Source organism: Panulirus ornatus, chromosome 65 (assembly GCF_036320965.1).
Source record: "Panulirus ornatus isolate Po-2019 chromosome 65, ASM3632096v1, whole genome shotgun sequence".
NCBI classification, from domain to species: domain Eukaryota; kingdom Metazoa; phylum Arthropoda; class Malacostraca; order Decapoda; family Palinuridae; genus Panulirus; species Panulirus ornatus.
The window spans coordinates 11,491,903-11,508,696 of NC_092288.1; the positions used below are offsets into that span (position 1 = coordinate 11,491,903).

Here is a 16,794-nt window from a genome sequence, read left to right on the forward strand (position 1 = left end):
CATAAAACTTGATGAATAAATCTGATGTGGTCAGTATAACTGACAAATTATATTATTCAATAGGTAAATGTGTTGTGGCCCATTGCAATTTATGGTTACTATGAAAACATTGTTGACATGCTTTTAGGAAAGTTTAAAATGACAAAAACTGTTCTGCACAGAAGCGGCATACCTTGAAAGGTTTTCCAAAAACAATGGATTAAAGGATTAAATGGGGTCAAAGATCAAATATACCAAAATCATTACTGGTCTCAAATTCATTCAAAGGTCCTTAGAACCAATTTGTCTCATTATTTCTTCCACACATATCTGCAAATATTCAGTTTGAAAAAAAATTGGGCACAATTTCTCCTGAAAGTGTTATCTAGTAAGTTTTGTCAGGTGTCAATTGATACAGAAATACTTGTAGTTTGCATGTACATATTCTACCTCTTAACAGCCCAGGAGGCAAGTCAGTGGTTGTTTGCAAATGATATGCCTCTAGTGGAATACTCAAGAAAGAAGATATAGCTTTATTTTCAGCCTATCTCATCAAATTGAGCTAGAAAGAGCTTCTAGATTGTACTCCACATGCCAGGAGGGTAAGATGGGTTCCATTTAGTGAGGAAGGACCTTGATGATGCTGTACTACAGCCCCATCAAAAGGTTATCTGCTTGTGGGCCCACCACTACCAGGCAGAATCAGAGGACCATATGTAAAAATAGACTGCATTATTCATTACATTAGCCACCTCTATGCCTTGACATAAATGAAATTAAATTTTTCATGTGATAATGAACGCCGGTCATTTTCCTTCATCTACTTTCCTAAAAATTAGGTTGATAAAGTGAATGAAGACTTGATTATCATTTACATGTAACATGACAGAGTAGCCTTCTGTGCTAGGAGAGAGTATCACCAGTGATTTGTCAGTTGGATCACTTTCCCGTTCACATTCTGATCCTCAAAGAACTTTTCTATCAAGTGTATCCAATATCGGTTATGGTGTTCCTGGACTCCGGCAGCTTGAGGTTACACCAAGGGAAAAGTTACAGTATCACTTGCGGTCTACATTCCTGTATGCATGAACCTTTAAAATGGTCCCAAGTAACACCAAGACTTTTTCATAGATTGTTGGTCCTTGGGTAATCATACATAAATAACTAAATAAGTTTTCTTAATATTTGGAATACCTGTAAAGCTTAACGGCTCACTAGGTATTGCTGAATCCCACTGACTCAAGGTTAAATTGCAGGTGAAAAGTCACTTTTGGTGAGGGGTGTATTGTAAGAAGAACAGCCCCATCAAAGGAGTCCATCAATTCCCAGCTAATGAACAAACCATAGCCCTGGAGCTACAGGAGCTCTTGGATTAACTCCAGCATCCTTGCAAGAAAGGTGTCCTGGTAAACTTTAATAAAATATATAAATAAATGGCTCACATAAAAAATCTTCCCATCTTATAACATTGCATTATCAAGTCTTCAACTAACCTCTCATCTGTACCCTCATTTAAAAAAAAAAAAAAAAAGAGAGGAAACTGAGTAAACACAATGTTCAATAATCTTTAATAACATAATGTACAAATATGATTCCTCCCTTTATTTACATTCTGAGTTTGGGATACAAAGCTTAAATAATTCAATGTTGATAAAAATAACACTGCAAAAATAAAATCAACATTACAAAGTAATCTTTGTAATAGTTTTTGCATACTACGTAAATCACTATACTTACACCAGCTAGTGTAGATGATTTTCATCAATAAATAATTGTAATTGTGAAAGAAAATGATGCCATTGTTAGTTTGTTCCTAATGCTACCTTAAAAAGGTAGAAAAAGGCAACAAAATAAAAAAAACTATTCCCTAATTTTCTCCATTTCACAGATTGATATCGTTTATAATTTCAGCATTATAAATATAATTCTAATAGAATTCAATGTCCAAGAGTATTTACAAGAATTTCATCGAATGTTTACAATGCCTTATGTCTAATTCAATAAATAGGAATTATAAATCCAATTAAAATATCAAAACCAAATTATATTTTTTACATGAAATAGGACTAATGATTAAAGTACAAAAATTCATGTGTGACCAAAAAATGCTATGAACTTTCTTGATTTATATCATAATATTCAAATATTGTATGGTAAAATGAGATGAATAATCTAATATTAACATTACAATGTACAAAGTGGCTATGTCAAACTCAATTCATATACCAATATTAACTATGGATTGATAACAAAAGTTTTTCCCTTTAGAAATGATATCCATAAACAAAGAAAAGTTAGTGCAAATTTATGGCTTTGCTGATACGCTGGTGTGTATAAGGGTCGAATGGTGTTGTACCACGGATGGTTGTCTCCAAAGGTTCCAGATAAACATCAGCTGCTAGCTCCTGGACTGCAATCTCCTTATCAGATTTAGCAATCTTTACAGCTTCATCTACTTCTTTACGTACCTCACTGTCAATTTTCTAGAGAAAACAGAGCTTTTTAGTAACAATATTTACAATGTAATATTGAACATAAAGTAATGTAAAGAATGCATAATACAGTACCTTAACCATACAGCCGAAATGAATAAATAAGATGAGGTTTAGCACAAGAGAAAAGCATTATGCTGTTCTATTACACAAATAGCCAAATACAAAGTCAGTCCGAAAATGAAACACAGACACTACTAATTTGGGGAAGCTGACACACTGACATGAGAAGCATAAATGATAACAGCCTGTTGCCATTGAAAGTAATGTATCAGACAAATTCATAAGTTCTTACACAAATGTGGTTCCTAAAAAGGAAGTTCAGATTTCCTTCTGAACTATGTAATTATAATATACTGTATAGAGGATATAAGAGTATAACAGATTTCCTTCTGAACTATGTAATTATAATATACTGTATAGAGGATATAAGAGTATAACAATCTACAATAAGCAATGACAAGCATATATGTAGATGGCTCAGGTCATTGTGCAGTGAATGACAATACTGTGTATAAAACTGATCAATGTCAATATCTGAAAATTATGTTAATAAAATGTCATGAAAAAGTGATATACTTGAAAATTAACTACACAAGTCATGTAAAAACCCTTTAGTTTGGAGTGAAACGTCATTATCATTCACTACATGTCAGTCTCCAAAAGTGTGAAATGGGTAATTATCATAAAATGACAACTAATATGTAAGAGGTACATAAATATAAGTGTTGGTGTACAGACATACAGGTGATGAAAGATCCTGTCACGTCAGAAAAAGGGCAGTGCAACACATTTTCATAAATAAAATTCACACTTAATCGCCATTTCACACATTAGCGTGGTAGTGCCAGAGACAGACAAAGAAAGGTCAATTTCACTCACATCCAGTCCCTACCTATCATGTGCAATGCACCAAAACAAAAGCCCCATATCGACAACCACGCCCCACAAACCTTTCTATGGTTTCTCCCTGCCTCTTCACATGCCCCAATTCAGTCATCATTCCAATTCACTCTATCCCATGTGTGTCCTTTACTCTCTTAAAATCTTTTGCACTCAATCCTTCCATTTCTAATTTCGCCTACCCCTTTCCTTGTTCCCTCCACTTCTGACTCATATATCCTCTTTGCCAACCTCTTTTCACTTCTTTCCACACATTCAAGCCATTTCAGCACGCCCCCTTCAGCTCTCTCAACTGCATTCATTTTATTACCATACCTCTCTCTTACCCTTTTATCATTCATATCATGATACCAGCTCACATCACATATTTCTTGCACAATGGAGGCCAAAAAAAATTTGCCATGAAAAGTTAAATACTAAGATGGAATTTGAAGATGTACAGCATAAAAAAATAAATATTCAGAACTTACTTTCAGTTCCTCAGCAGTAACAAGATCAGCAGCAACAATGGACTCTTTGAAAAGCATAATAGGATCTCGAGTTTGGCGAACTTCTTGGATTTCATCACGAGTGCGGTAAGAAGTGCCTGGATCAGACATGGAGTGTCCATGATAGCGATAGGTAGCCACCTCTAAAACCAAGGGACCTTTTCCTGATGTGCAGTAATCAATGCAGTACTTGATGGCTTCACGCACACTCAGCACATCCATACCATCAATCTGGTGACAAATTTTGTATTAAATCCTAACACTGATTTCTTACAATGAATTAGCTTGGCTTACTTCCTTCTCTACAGCAAACAAGCTAAAATTTTCTTAGATATGATCACTGTATATTTCTCCATACACAACTAAACATTAAATGGCCTGATAGCACTGCTCAACATCATAACCCTTTCACTGCAGCAGTCAAATTATCCAAGAGCATTCTGTATGCGAAATTCTAAAAAAATGTACCTCGTTTATTATGATTAATTAGAACATAATTTTCCAAATAAAATTCCATGCATCTACATCTAGAGAGAAACTTTTCATTACTTCAATGCATTCTTTAATTTATGCTGCTCTGCTTCTAGGATTATGAGATGCTCCTGGAGTATTTTCAAGCATGAGTGGCGAGGTGTGTGGTATTTTTGTCACATATAGTCATAATTCCTTGGGGCTTTCATTCATATCTGATATCTTGTCATAGTGATAGCTTCAAAAATAATCACATAACATGAGGGAACAGATCTCGTACAGGCTTCCTTGACATTTCCACACAGACTGACTGATACATGGAAAAGTTTTGAATGTAATGTCAACTAAATAATGCATGGGCATGGAATGCTACTAGAAGCATTTTTGGATATATATTTTACCTCAAGTCAGTGGCAGCCAGTTCAAGAATTAACAGATATGCCCCAACTGAAAATGAACATAAAAAAAAAAAAATTACCATGACGTATACATCCTCCTCACAGTGAATGGGTTATAGCTGAGATATAACCCAGCTACAACATTTTAGTGATGATTATGACTAAAGACAGCATTTTTACTGGTAAGTGTAAGACTTCTACGATAAGTAGTTAGACATGATTTATACATGAAATATCAAATACAAAGGATTCGTATTAATTTAGATACACTGGCATAAAGCCATTTTCACACAAGCTTTAATTAGGGTCCTACTTTAAGAGCAGGTGCCCTCAAGCAATCACATACATCCTGTCCACTCCATAAATCGTGAAACTATAGAGGGACTCTGATGTTAGTTTACACAAACATTACATGCCACCAAGATATTAACAAAAACTTGACAACTATGTTTCTGCTGACAGTGAAACATACAAGGGTATTACCATGCACAAATCACTACAAAGGGCAAGGTTGACAGAGCCTGATGAAGGATGTATGAATGGTTTAAGTAATGCATAAGTGAAAAAATGCCTCTTTTAAGCTCCCTTTTGTGAGGAAAGATTGAGTCTCACTGCAAAAAATATGTAATGTTTACGAATTCCATACATTACTTGATCCCCAGGTGTTCAAAATCTTAAGCTTTGACTGTATTAACAAATGATAATGTATGAGGGCTCTTCTGTTCATTAGATGATACCAAGAAACAAAAACATAAAATAAGCAAAATCATAACATTTTCAGATCAATTCAAGAATATGTCAACTAACCCATATTCCTGGAACATAATCTCCTCGGGTGTAGTAATTAGTAGAGGCTGATGCACGGTCCACACTTGTGCCCATGCCATAACCATTGTTCTCACAAATAAACACAGATGGAAGGTCCATCAGTTTGGCCATGTTGTAAGCTTCAAAAACTTGACCCTATAAAAAAAAAAGAGAAAGGATTTTCTCTAAGTTGTCTTGCCAATACCTGGGTGATGTACAATGCATTCCTAGTCTATTCATATCATATGTAAACAATATACAATTCCTTACCGGCATGAATAAGATAATGTGAACGAGTCCTGCAGTACACTAAAAACATGGATGTGATACTTCCACAATTAGATTGAATCCTAGAAACAAATTAATAAGATGAGACAGAGAATGATTATTAGTGGATGGTACAACTAAAGATACACAAATTGAAAGAGTAAAGGAATGATGAATTTTGGAGTGCAGGAACAATGAATTTAGAGTTAAGGGGCTATTTGAACCAAAGAGTCCCCATAGAGCTGAGACCTCCAGTCTGTAATATGACTTGGCCAAAAACTCACAGGTTACATAGGCCCAATCACAAACACTTTTCTTTATTCCACACATGCCCCCAACACCTGAAATCTTTCAAAGCTTTATTGTCTTTCTTACTTTCTCCTTTGTAATACCTTCCTTTCCAATATATCCATTTTCTCTCTCCTTGCCTTCATTCTTACTGTGACAGAGGATATATCTCAAACTTCACAACAGACAGCTCTCTTCCAATCTTTTTCACTTGCTTCCAGAATATCTTTTATATTCTGAATCCTTCTTCCACAACCCTTTTTCACTTTCCTTTTATTAATACATGTGATCCTTTTATCTAATTCATTCAAGGCTTTATATTCTACACTCTTCGTCCCCTATTCATCACTACTTTACAGAGTATTCCACTTCTTCCAAACATCTTTCCTCCATCAACTCTTAAAATCCTCTTAGCATGCTGCACTTCTCTTGCTACACTCTATACTTTATGTATCACATACTTCCTGAGCAGCCTTCATTAAAGTCATCTTTAACTGCCTTTACTTTCAACTCATCCTTAACAGTTTTAGATCCAATCAGCTCACCTAACTCATCCTGGAATGTATACTTCACCCTTTTATTCCTCAGCATATCCACCATGTGTTCCTTTGTTTTTGTTCTTATTTTTGGTCTAATAACATCTCAATATAGTACTACCCTACAAGTTACTATCATATGCGCTGACTATTCAACTCTCAAAACACTCTTAGACAACAAATCATGCATGTCTACCATATTCCTTCTTACCAATAGCAAATCAATCATGCTCTTGTCTACCCTGAGCCTGAATCATGTATATTTATACATGTTTTCATGTTTGATTTAAGTGTGCCTTTGAAACACTCATACCTCATGATGATCATAATACACATTCTTTCACCACTGTCACTTGCACATGGGATTTCAAACCCACCTATAATTCCTTCCTCTATTCTGACCTTAACCCACCTTTCAAATTACCAATCACACAGTTTCTCCCATAAATCCATATGTTTTACATCCTCTATTGCTCTTTTGCACTGACATATTTGCAATCAAACATTTATTCAAATCATTCACCCTTCACTAAAAGTGACACTTCTCTTCCATAACTATCTACATCATTTTATAAATCTGCTTTCACATCCTTTACTCTATTGCACTCAAAGGTTCCACTTCCCTTCAGCCTTGCTTCATATGAGCTTAAATGTTCCCTTTCCAAAAATACTGAGAAGGTCCGTAATTCATACCTCACATATTCCACTTACTTATGTACAAACTTCCAATATGTCAAAAGAGGCTCCAACCATGCTCTCTTCCTCTGAAGTGAGAGACTGCCATATGTCCAATGTATGCCCATAAAAAATTAGTATTATTCACTCACCTGATTGGCAGCACCATCACCATACAGGCAAATGTTGATACCTCCATTTTCCAAATACTTATTGGCTAAAGCAATGCCTGCACCAACAGGAACTTGAGCCCCTACAATTCCATTACCCCCATAAAAGTTCTTAGTATACATGTGCATGGATCCTCCCTTGCCTCGAACTATGCCTTGTGTTCTTCCAGTCAGCTCAGCCATGATGCCTGGCATAAAATGAAGAGTTGAAAGATTAAACTCTTTTATCTACGCCAAAAGTAGATAAGGTGATGTAAATGGCAAAATTTGTATACAAGTAACACACATGGTTATGTGGGTGGTGCTCAAGTAGAAATGGACCAACCTCCACAAAATTTTGTTTGTGGATCATGAGAATCAAAAGGAGAAAATACAAATGTGAAATTTTCAGTTTGTTAAGATGAAAGAGAATTTACTTTTCACTACAGTAAGATAGCATATCACAAGATTAAATGACTAAAAATTGAGGCAGAATATCATAATGTTATAATATCAGTTCTGAAGTGTCGTAAAGCCCCAGAATAAGCTAATTACCAGTATATGAGAATTAAAATTATCTACTAAATATAATTTCCAATGTCCTTGCATTTCAATGCACAGTGAAAATCAAGCAGTGGCATCTAGAAGATAACAGAATTAAATAACAAACACATAACATTATGCCAACAGCACTTCTGCCATTCAATTCATATATCTCTTTAGATTTAAGTCTTCGAAATCCATTGGTGGGGTGGAGGAGTGTAGGCATAATGCTTACAAGCCAATGGCTAACTGTAAGTAGAAAGGTAAAGAATTCTATCCTTTTTATTTACTATTTACAACATTAACTGCAAAACACTACCATTACAATGTTGGTACCAAATTTGCATGTAATCTCAGATAAGATTTACATTTAACCTACTTGTGACTGAGCAGCCCATGGTATATGCCCACCCATGGTCACGATAGGCAGTAATCACTGAATCTTGAGGTCTCATAGCTCCTTTTATACCTACACAGATGGCTTCCTGACCACTGTATAAGTGACAGAATCCACGAATAGCCTGCAAAAATCAAATCCATGCTCTACCATCAGATTTATTATACATCAATATATGTAAGTAGACCCAATTCATTACCCTCACATGTAACAGTCATGGCATTAATGCCAATACCATTGAATATGAGGATAATCCCATGAATACTGCAACTTCCATTATTCACTCTTTTATGATTTGAATTTCGATGAAAGCCTTGAAAAACTAAGAATACTTCATCAAGAAAAGAAATTCTATCTTGTTCAAAATACAATGAATACCGAAGTATGCTGCTACTTTCTCTCACCAACTCTCATTTGCCTCTTTTTCAAGCCCTGCACCTTCGTCTTGAACTTCTGCTACTTTCTCTTGTTCGTTTATCAATCACTCACACTCCTTTCCAACAAGTAGCATCCATATACCTTTTGTTTTCTCTTTCAATAGGAACTCTGAACTTTGTTATCCTACCACCTATTGCCCTTTCTCACCCTCCCACTTCCCTCTTTCTAAATGCCACACATATCTCTCACACATGCTAGCACTGCTTCACTATATACCATTAATTCCTCACCCACGACCCTAGCTTCATTCACACACACCTTTTGCCATTCTACACTCAATCCCCCTCAGGCATTTCTTCTCTTTTCCAAGCTTGCTCACTTTCATCTTCCTCTTCTCATCATTTCCTCTCTTCCTAAAACCAAATCCAATCTTCACCTGTACCTCTTCCAGGTAATGATCAGATATTCCACCACTGGCCCCTCAGCTCCTCTCAGCACATTCACATCTGAGTCTCTCTCTTTTGCACAGCTATCGATTAGTATGTAACCCGATAGTGCTTGCAACCCACTATCCTTATGAGGCTCTTGCAGCACTCAGGAAGCTGGCCACATCCACCAATCAGGTTTACAGGTCACAAGGTGCTGTGAAGTTGCGTGTGCATCAACATACGGGCATAGAGTGCAGGGCAATTAGGTAGCAAGTGCTTGGTGTCTTTATGTTAGATGCACCATAGGCATGAAAGGTCTTAGGATATGATGAAATGGTGTTTGCAGTATCAGAGTGATGGGTGAAGTCTATAGCATAAGTGAGAATATGTAACTCATGTTTGTCTGGGAAGTGTGGTTTCTGATGAGTGTATGTCTGGTGGGATGGGGTTTGACTAAGTTGGGAGGTTAATTGTGATGAGCTTTTTATATCTACTTGGGGTTATGTTGGCTCTCTTGTTTGTACATATTCTTTACTTTTACATTTATTTCTTTCACTTTAGATTGGGAAACATAATATCTAAAAAAACCCTGTTTTCTATCCAAATCATATGCAACTTTCTGCATGTCACCAAAACTTTAAGTTAACAGCAAAAGGTCACAAGATCACATACCCTCCAACTGCAGATCAAGGTGTATGACATTACAATGCTACTGACTTCATACAAAAGAAAATATAACCTTTGTATAAACAAGTAGCTTCATTCTGTGTTCAAATGTTTGGTGAGGGAGTGACTTTATGTGCCTTGCTGACTGTTCAAATGCATGGTGCAAATTCTGCCATTTCAGATGGCTGGGTCAAAAATAGTGCAGCTCCATCTTTACACATTCAAAACATCATCATAAATACTTAAGATCCCTACCAACCTTTTCTTTGTACAGGTTACTGGCAGCAGATTCAAGTCGTCTAATCATCTGCATCTGACGGTACATGACGAGAGCATCATCCCTGGTGCAGACAGTTGTACCACTAGGAGGGTCATCAAGCTTGTGCAGTTTGTATGGTCGGGTTTCAAAAGTGGCTTCTGTTGCACTGCCATTCCTTCTTACCGATGTCATAAAAGGTGCCAGGGCTCTCTTTGAGAAGAGAATGACATGATAACTGAGTCACCACAACACACGATCACGATGCATCAACAAATTCATCTTAAAGCCTATGAGCATGCAAGGATAAACTACACATACAGAATACCATACTGTACTGGTGCATTCTTGCAAATCCTGGACTCTCAACACCTATTTCATCAAAACCAAGCTATTTCTATCGATGAAATATATATTCATGCTAATGATCAATGGAAACATTTCTTAAACAACCATGAACATGCAGAGTTAGTATTTGGACTGGCTACTTCAATTGTTTGGTATTCCAGAACCCTGTGTTTACAACTACACATTTCAGCATTCTGAGATGTATGCGACTCATACTTTTTTCATACTTTTTTTCATAATTTTACTCTCACATAACTTTACAATGTCATCGGAAAGACCAGCTAGCAGCCCCCAATTGTTCTAATGATGCAAAACTTAAACACAACCTCTTCTGAAATGCAAATGAATGTTGAATTATTACAAAAACTTCAAAGGAGTACATCAGTGAAGTTCAATGACAATTATGGAGCCAATATCTAAGCAGTTTATGATCTCTAAAACTGAAAGAAAAGATATCAATGATCACTAAAACTGAAAGAAATGATAGTTTTTTTTTTTTTTTTTTGCAGACAGTGATACACCCAAAAGCATTCCTGTTTATTAGCCATGACAGTACAGGCAATTGAATGCCCTAACCTTAAACTGACAGAAATCAACAGAAATGAAGCAAAATACATGAAAACCTTTCTTCACAAAATCTTTCAGTTCTTTTGCAGTTTGAGTTTCATGAAAAGTACATATCAACTGATTAGCAAAGTCTACAATTACTTATTTAGAAGCAACATTTTGCTAACTTTATCAAAAATTTTGAACTTCACATTAAAACTACAGGAAACAAACAACTGTTGGGTTCCACACTTTTAAGACCCTATTAACAGATACTACATCAGGAAATGATGAGCATTATTCAGCTCTCTCTCTCTCTTTCTCTCCGGGTACTAGAGATGTACAATGAATGCAACTGCAACATACATTGATCCACCTAAAAATGCCACTGACACAAAGGACAAACAATGGTACAAATTATGAAAATACCATAGACAATTCCCAGAAGTCTGTCCACATCAGCGAGGCTGTGCTCCGAGCACCTGACCATGCGCTGTACTGTTCCATGTGTGTTGCAAAAGGAGAAATTGGAGTTATTTTAAGATATATAATCAATACAATTCATATCACTTAGCACTGCCTTGAAAGTGCTTAGAAATAGTGGGAAAAAAAAAAAATGGTATATGATACTTGTAACTCTTACCTCTGGTAATGCACATCTAATTACATGTTTACTGGAGAGAATTTTAATTGCCAGTACTAAGAAAAAATTTATTAGTCAAAATTATCACTGATAGATGATATAAAACTGGAGTACTTAAACTGTTCACTTCCTGATTTGCTTCTCTGTACACCAATTCTATTGTTTCACTCAAATTCTTAAAAAGGTTCAACCTGTTTCTGACAATGCTTGGTATGTTTCACATTCAGCACTTTACTTTTTGCCAACTTTATCTATTACATCATCATCTATAATCTTAAAGAGTACAATCATTTAATAATACCTTCTTTTACACTCAAAATACAGGAAATGCTGGGGATTCATACACTGCAATTCCCATGAGAAAGAGCTTTTCACTTCAGGTCCTAAGATCCCACTGTCCAAACCAAGAATCTATTGTAACACATGCATTTAGTGAAAACTTTACCAAAATGTGACTATTGTCACTTATGAAAAGGTACAGAAAGTGGTCTGTTTCAGTCTGATTTTCTGGTGCATCTAAGGGACAACACACATTTATGTGCATGAGTAAAAGCACATAAACATAAACAGTGGCTAGAAGTATAGCTTTCAAGTCCGTGAAGCTTTGCAAGTTACTAGAATATACATGCAAGCATGTATCCATGCATACAAGCATAAGATCATGGATTTGCAGTGTACTATCTACCTAACTAGTGATGTATTCATCAAAGTTTTGCCAAAAACAGATTTCTTCTAACAGTACAGAACTGATAAAGGTCTGGTTCAGGTACACATCATACTGCATAAATATTCTCTGATACAGTATAATCTAATTTGGACTATTCTAAGTTGCAAAGCTTAATACACCTGACCTCACACTCCAATACCAGCATAGGAATTAGCTACATCAGACACACTAAAGAAAACCTTTGCATGAAAAAAGTGTAAAATCTATGACTCATATTATGAACTAGACAATAAGTTTGGTAAGTGATCAAAAGAAAAACAAAACACAACGAACAAAACATATCCTCAGTTAGCTGAGGTTAAGGTTTCTACCTAGCACCTTTGTAATGTTAAGGAATACAGAATCTTAATGGCATCAAAAGATACAAAAATGTGTTTTCATTGTGTACATACAACCAATGAGTAACTGTCAGTTTCTGATACAAGTCAATGGTTTCAAACATTTGCTAATGATTAGCATGTTAATATTCTAGAACTTAGGTCAGTCTCCACCAAGACGATTTAATTTTGGGGATGATTACTTCATTTCATGGGCACAGTATCGCTAACTTACCAATATCAGCATAGACCATATTAATGGATAAGGTACATCCAGAAGAATTCTTCTCTACTATAGCTTTCACTTTAGGTTACATCAGCTTTAATATCTTACATTTGTATTGCTTTTTTTTTTTTTAATTTTTCAATGGTTTTGGAAAGAAATGAAACACCAAGCTAAAAAACCTAACTCAACATATCCTGATAACTTAGTAATTGCTGCATACAGAACAGAGTTCTAAGTGTAATGAATCTACCGATATGAACTTCATTAATATTGCTGTCAAAAGTAAAATGCATCTGAAGTAAAAAATACAGATTGGTCCTAATTAACTGGGTTACATTCCTGAAAAGTGGAACATTAAGTGAAATGATTTAAAGTGAATCAATTTTTCCCACAGGAAACAATGTATAAAGTTAGCTTCATTCCTTGGGATGTAGCACAAAGGATGGCATAAATGACATGATAGTCACTAGAGATGGCTGTGAAGCTTGCTTATAAAAGTGGGTTGAGCTGAAAGGTCAAATGGTAAACAGATACTGGACACTAATATTTAACAATGCTTTGGCCCCTACCAAAAATTTGTCCCCTAATACTTATCAACACTTCGGTAAACATAACCAAATGTAATCTAGCCTATTGAAACCAAAGATGGGGGACGAACTGTCAGCAGAGGCTGGAGTATCAGTAAATATTAGGGGATGAGGTGTCAGTTAGGGTCAAAGTGTTGGTCAACCAGGGAAACAAAGGTGCATGATCATAAACCGATGAAAATGAATGCAATCTTAATGGTGAAACAGGATACGTAGACTCTCGTGGCTTCTCTTGCTCCTTCAGTTTAATGTTGAAGAATTTATCCAAAGACTGACTTTCTTTTCTTTAACCAATAATGGGAACTGTGGCCTCCCACAGAATCATCCTTGGTGAATACAGGCACTGCTGCTTTAATAAACTGGGAAGCCTCTGACATTTTTTAATTCAGACTTGTGAGAATAGTGCCTCTAAAGGAAGGAATTCCTTAACAACTTATGAGTGATTCTGTGAGTCTCCCTTGGTCAAATCTTTATGCGAACTTCAAAACTCTGCAACTTAAATGAAGAACTTCGTCATTTAAAATATCAAAGTAAGCCAACATTAATTATGATAGTTATATGGGCTTCCTAGCAACTCATTTTTTCAAATATACTTTATGCAAAAATACATACATTCCTCACTTGAAAGCCTAACTAATTTACCAGCAAAGTACTACAAATAACCTACAACTAAGACAAACAAGTAGATATTGGTTTTGATATATAATTCTAAGGATCCCTGACTTCATCCTCTATACTATAAAAAGGCAAGAGCTAATAAAAGAATAGATCAAATAAAAAATGACATTAATTCATCCAAAGGCTAAAGCTATGCTGCAAAATCCTGACTAAACCTCTCATCAACTTGCCTAAAGGAAACTGATTTAGGCAAATAAGGTTAGAGCTTAAGGCTACCTCACTATCAACTTAAAAATACTGACAAACTCATATCTATTATTAGTGTAATCACAGTAAACTAGCATTTCTTACAACACTTTGTACTCGTATTCTTCTATTCGGTAATAAAAAATAGCCTGCAAGTTTGTAAAAGGAAAATGTAGTGTTAATGAATAACTGAAAAAATGTAAAAACACCAGAACTTGTGAAGCCCTAATCAACTTCTCTTGTGAGCAACATTAAACATTACATCAGTATTCTTGAAAAATTGTAATGGTCTACAGATGATGAGGACATGCGATTTCATGTGTGCACTGACAGAATTATCATATTTTTCACACGGAGTTCATGAAATCATTTTTGAATGTATCTTTCATGGACAGAGGCTGTTTGTCTGACAACAGACAACTTTGGCTATACATCCAGCACTAACACTGATTATATAGAGCTTAATGAAATTAGATTTCCTGCTTGTGTATTACATGCTCAAAAAAAATCATACAAAAATATGAAGAATTTACCAGTACAGTGTGCACAAAACACAGATAATCAAGTCACTGTGGGGTAAAGACAAAAAATATTATAATTCCACATATTCATGTGACATCTTTAGTGTGCACAAAACACAGATAATCAAGTCTCTGTGGGGTAAAGACAAAAAATATTATAATTCCACATATTCATGTGACATCTTTAGCACAAAGAGATGTGCAACAATCTACTGCCCTTTCCTAAACAGGCAAAAAGATGACAATATCGCTGGTGTACTTTGACCATTATATATTACAGTACATTAAAGTTTTGTCTTATGTATATTTTAGATGAAGCTTTTACTTGTTCGGCTGAATTCTAATATCATTTCTCTTTTGCTGACCCACATACCCCTTGATCATCAAAGCAGTCCCCACTTCCACTCACCAACAAGATAAAAACTCTCCATTTAACTTTCTCCTGGTCTAAATCAATTCTACTAAAGGAAAATTACTAGTATAGTTACCGGTGTGCAACAACACTTGCTTTGGATACTAAATTTTTTCTGCAACCGTGAGACTTCAAGTACATAACAGAAACTGCAGTGTGTTATGGAGCATTCAACTGTATTTCATAATAAGGCAATGGTAGTTAAGATTATATCAAGAAAAATCTGGGATTCATAAATATAAAACTAGGTTAAAAAACAGACAGAACCTGTGAAAACCAAACATAACCAAAATAGCATCAGACAGTTATAGCAATATATCTATATTGATGAGATCTGCTACAAGAGACCACGTACACTTGTGGTGGGAAGGTTGGGCGGTGGTGTGTGTCTGTGAACAGTTGTTCAGTCAGTCATCAATTTTTTGACATTTGTATCTATTTAATGTAATGCTCAATCATGAGTATTAGGTATATTTTGACAAAATAGAAAAAAAAAATCCATGATACTCATCAGCTGCTAAGGTTACATAAGGGCTCAGTAGGTTCAAATGATTTTTTACAAGTGATCCACTTGTAATTTGATCAATTCCATATTGTCTCTTGATATTCATGAGCCTCACGCCTACAGCCTTAATTAAAATTCAATGCTATATATCAAATTTGGCAATTTCCTTTCAATTCTCTCGCATAATACCACCACTGTAGAGCATCCTTACTAAAGCTAGTTTTAATGCGTAGGTAAACCAGTAAATATTCCTAGTAAGTATATTGTACAGAGATGCATTTTCTTCAAACGCCATTAATCATACATGTGGTGCACGTACATTAGACTTTCATAAGAACCTTTAATACATCCCAGTGAGGATCCTACTAAAGGTCCCAACAGAAATCTCAAATTACTATACGTATGTCGTCTGCAAAGATGACACAACATTACACCGGCCACATCCAAAACCCTACCAATTAACACCTGAACACCTGGCAAGCATGTGCCATGCACGAACATAATGTATTTCAACATACCTGGCTAGCCTGACCCTGTCTGACGACAGAATTTAGGAATTTGTGCAGCATTTTTGTAGAAAGTTCCCGTTTGGTAGTACGTCAGGCAGTGAATGGCACCACTGTTCCTAGGGATAACATCCACTGTTTCAGCGTTAAGCTGCGGACATAATATTGGTTAATAACGCAAAATGGTAAGAAATTCTGCCTATCTGAAGGAAAAAATATATTTTTTTTATTGTTCCCAGTCAAATATTTAAGGTCAATTGAATGACGGTGTTGGAATTTCTAATAAGCAGAAATTTCTAATTTTCATGGCAAATTCCAGTAAAGTGGTCGCGCTACGGGTAAATAGTGGTAAAGATTGAGAAAAGGTGATTAGTGGTTGGGACTGTGGAGGAAAAAGTAGGAATATATAAAAAGAAAGGACATACAGATGACAGGCAGTACGCCGTGCTGGTTGGGAATCTAACTCGCTAA

At 35.6% G+C, this 16,794-nt stretch overlaps 1 protein-coding gene across 3 annotated transcripts; it reads right to left on the minus strand.

The window, feature by feature from the left end:
• Nucleotides 1–1,533: 1,533 nt before the first annotated feature.
• LOC139746587 (probable pyruvate dehydrogenase E1 component subunit alpha, mitochondrial) lies at nucleotides 1,534–16,474 on the minus strand. Of its 3 annotated transcripts, none has more exons than XM_071657980.1 (8): nucleotides 16,336–16,467; nucleotides 11,445–11,513; nucleotides 10,125–10,334; nucleotides 8,376–8,517; nucleotides 7,457–7,662; nucleotides 5,539–5,694; nucleotides 3,845–4,093; nucleotides 1,534–2,462 (listed from the first exon to the last, which is right to left on the minus strand). In XM_071657980.1, exons 1-8 carry the CDS (start codon nucleotides 16,384–16,386, stop codon nucleotides 2,274–2,276), a joined length of 1,272 nt encoding a protein of 423 aa, XP_071514081.1. In that variant the 5' UTR covers nucleotides 16,387–16,467; the 3' UTR covers nucleotides 1,534–2,273. The 3 variants fall into 3 exon arrangements, with proteins under 3 accessions (XP_071514081.1, XP_071514082.1, XP_071514083.1); XM_071657981.1 differs by having other exon boundaries at nucleotides 11,445–14,010; nucleotides 16,336–16,420; XM_071657982.1 differs by lacking the exon at nucleotides 11,445–11,513 and having other exon boundaries at nucleotides 16,336–16,474.
• Between the last annotated feature and the right edge of the window lie 320 nt (nucleotides 16,475–16,794).

What these genes read in the sequence shown, in the direction of transcription:
- LOC139746587 (XM_071657980.1), bottom strand. Translation starts at nt 16,386, where the DNA reads ATGCTGCACAAATTCCTAAATTCTGTCGTCAGACAGGGTCAGGCTAGC. An exon ending in GACAGGGTCAGGCTAGCCAG is followed by an intron (nt 11,514 to 16,335) that starts GTATGTTGAAAT and finishes CACATGGAACAG; the next exon opens with TACAGCGCATGGTCAGGTGC. An exon ending in TTACTGCTGAGGAACTGAAA is followed by an intron (nt 2,463 to 3,844) that starts GTAAGTTCTGAA and finishes TGTTTTCTCTAG; the next exon opens with AAAATTGACAGTGAGGTACG.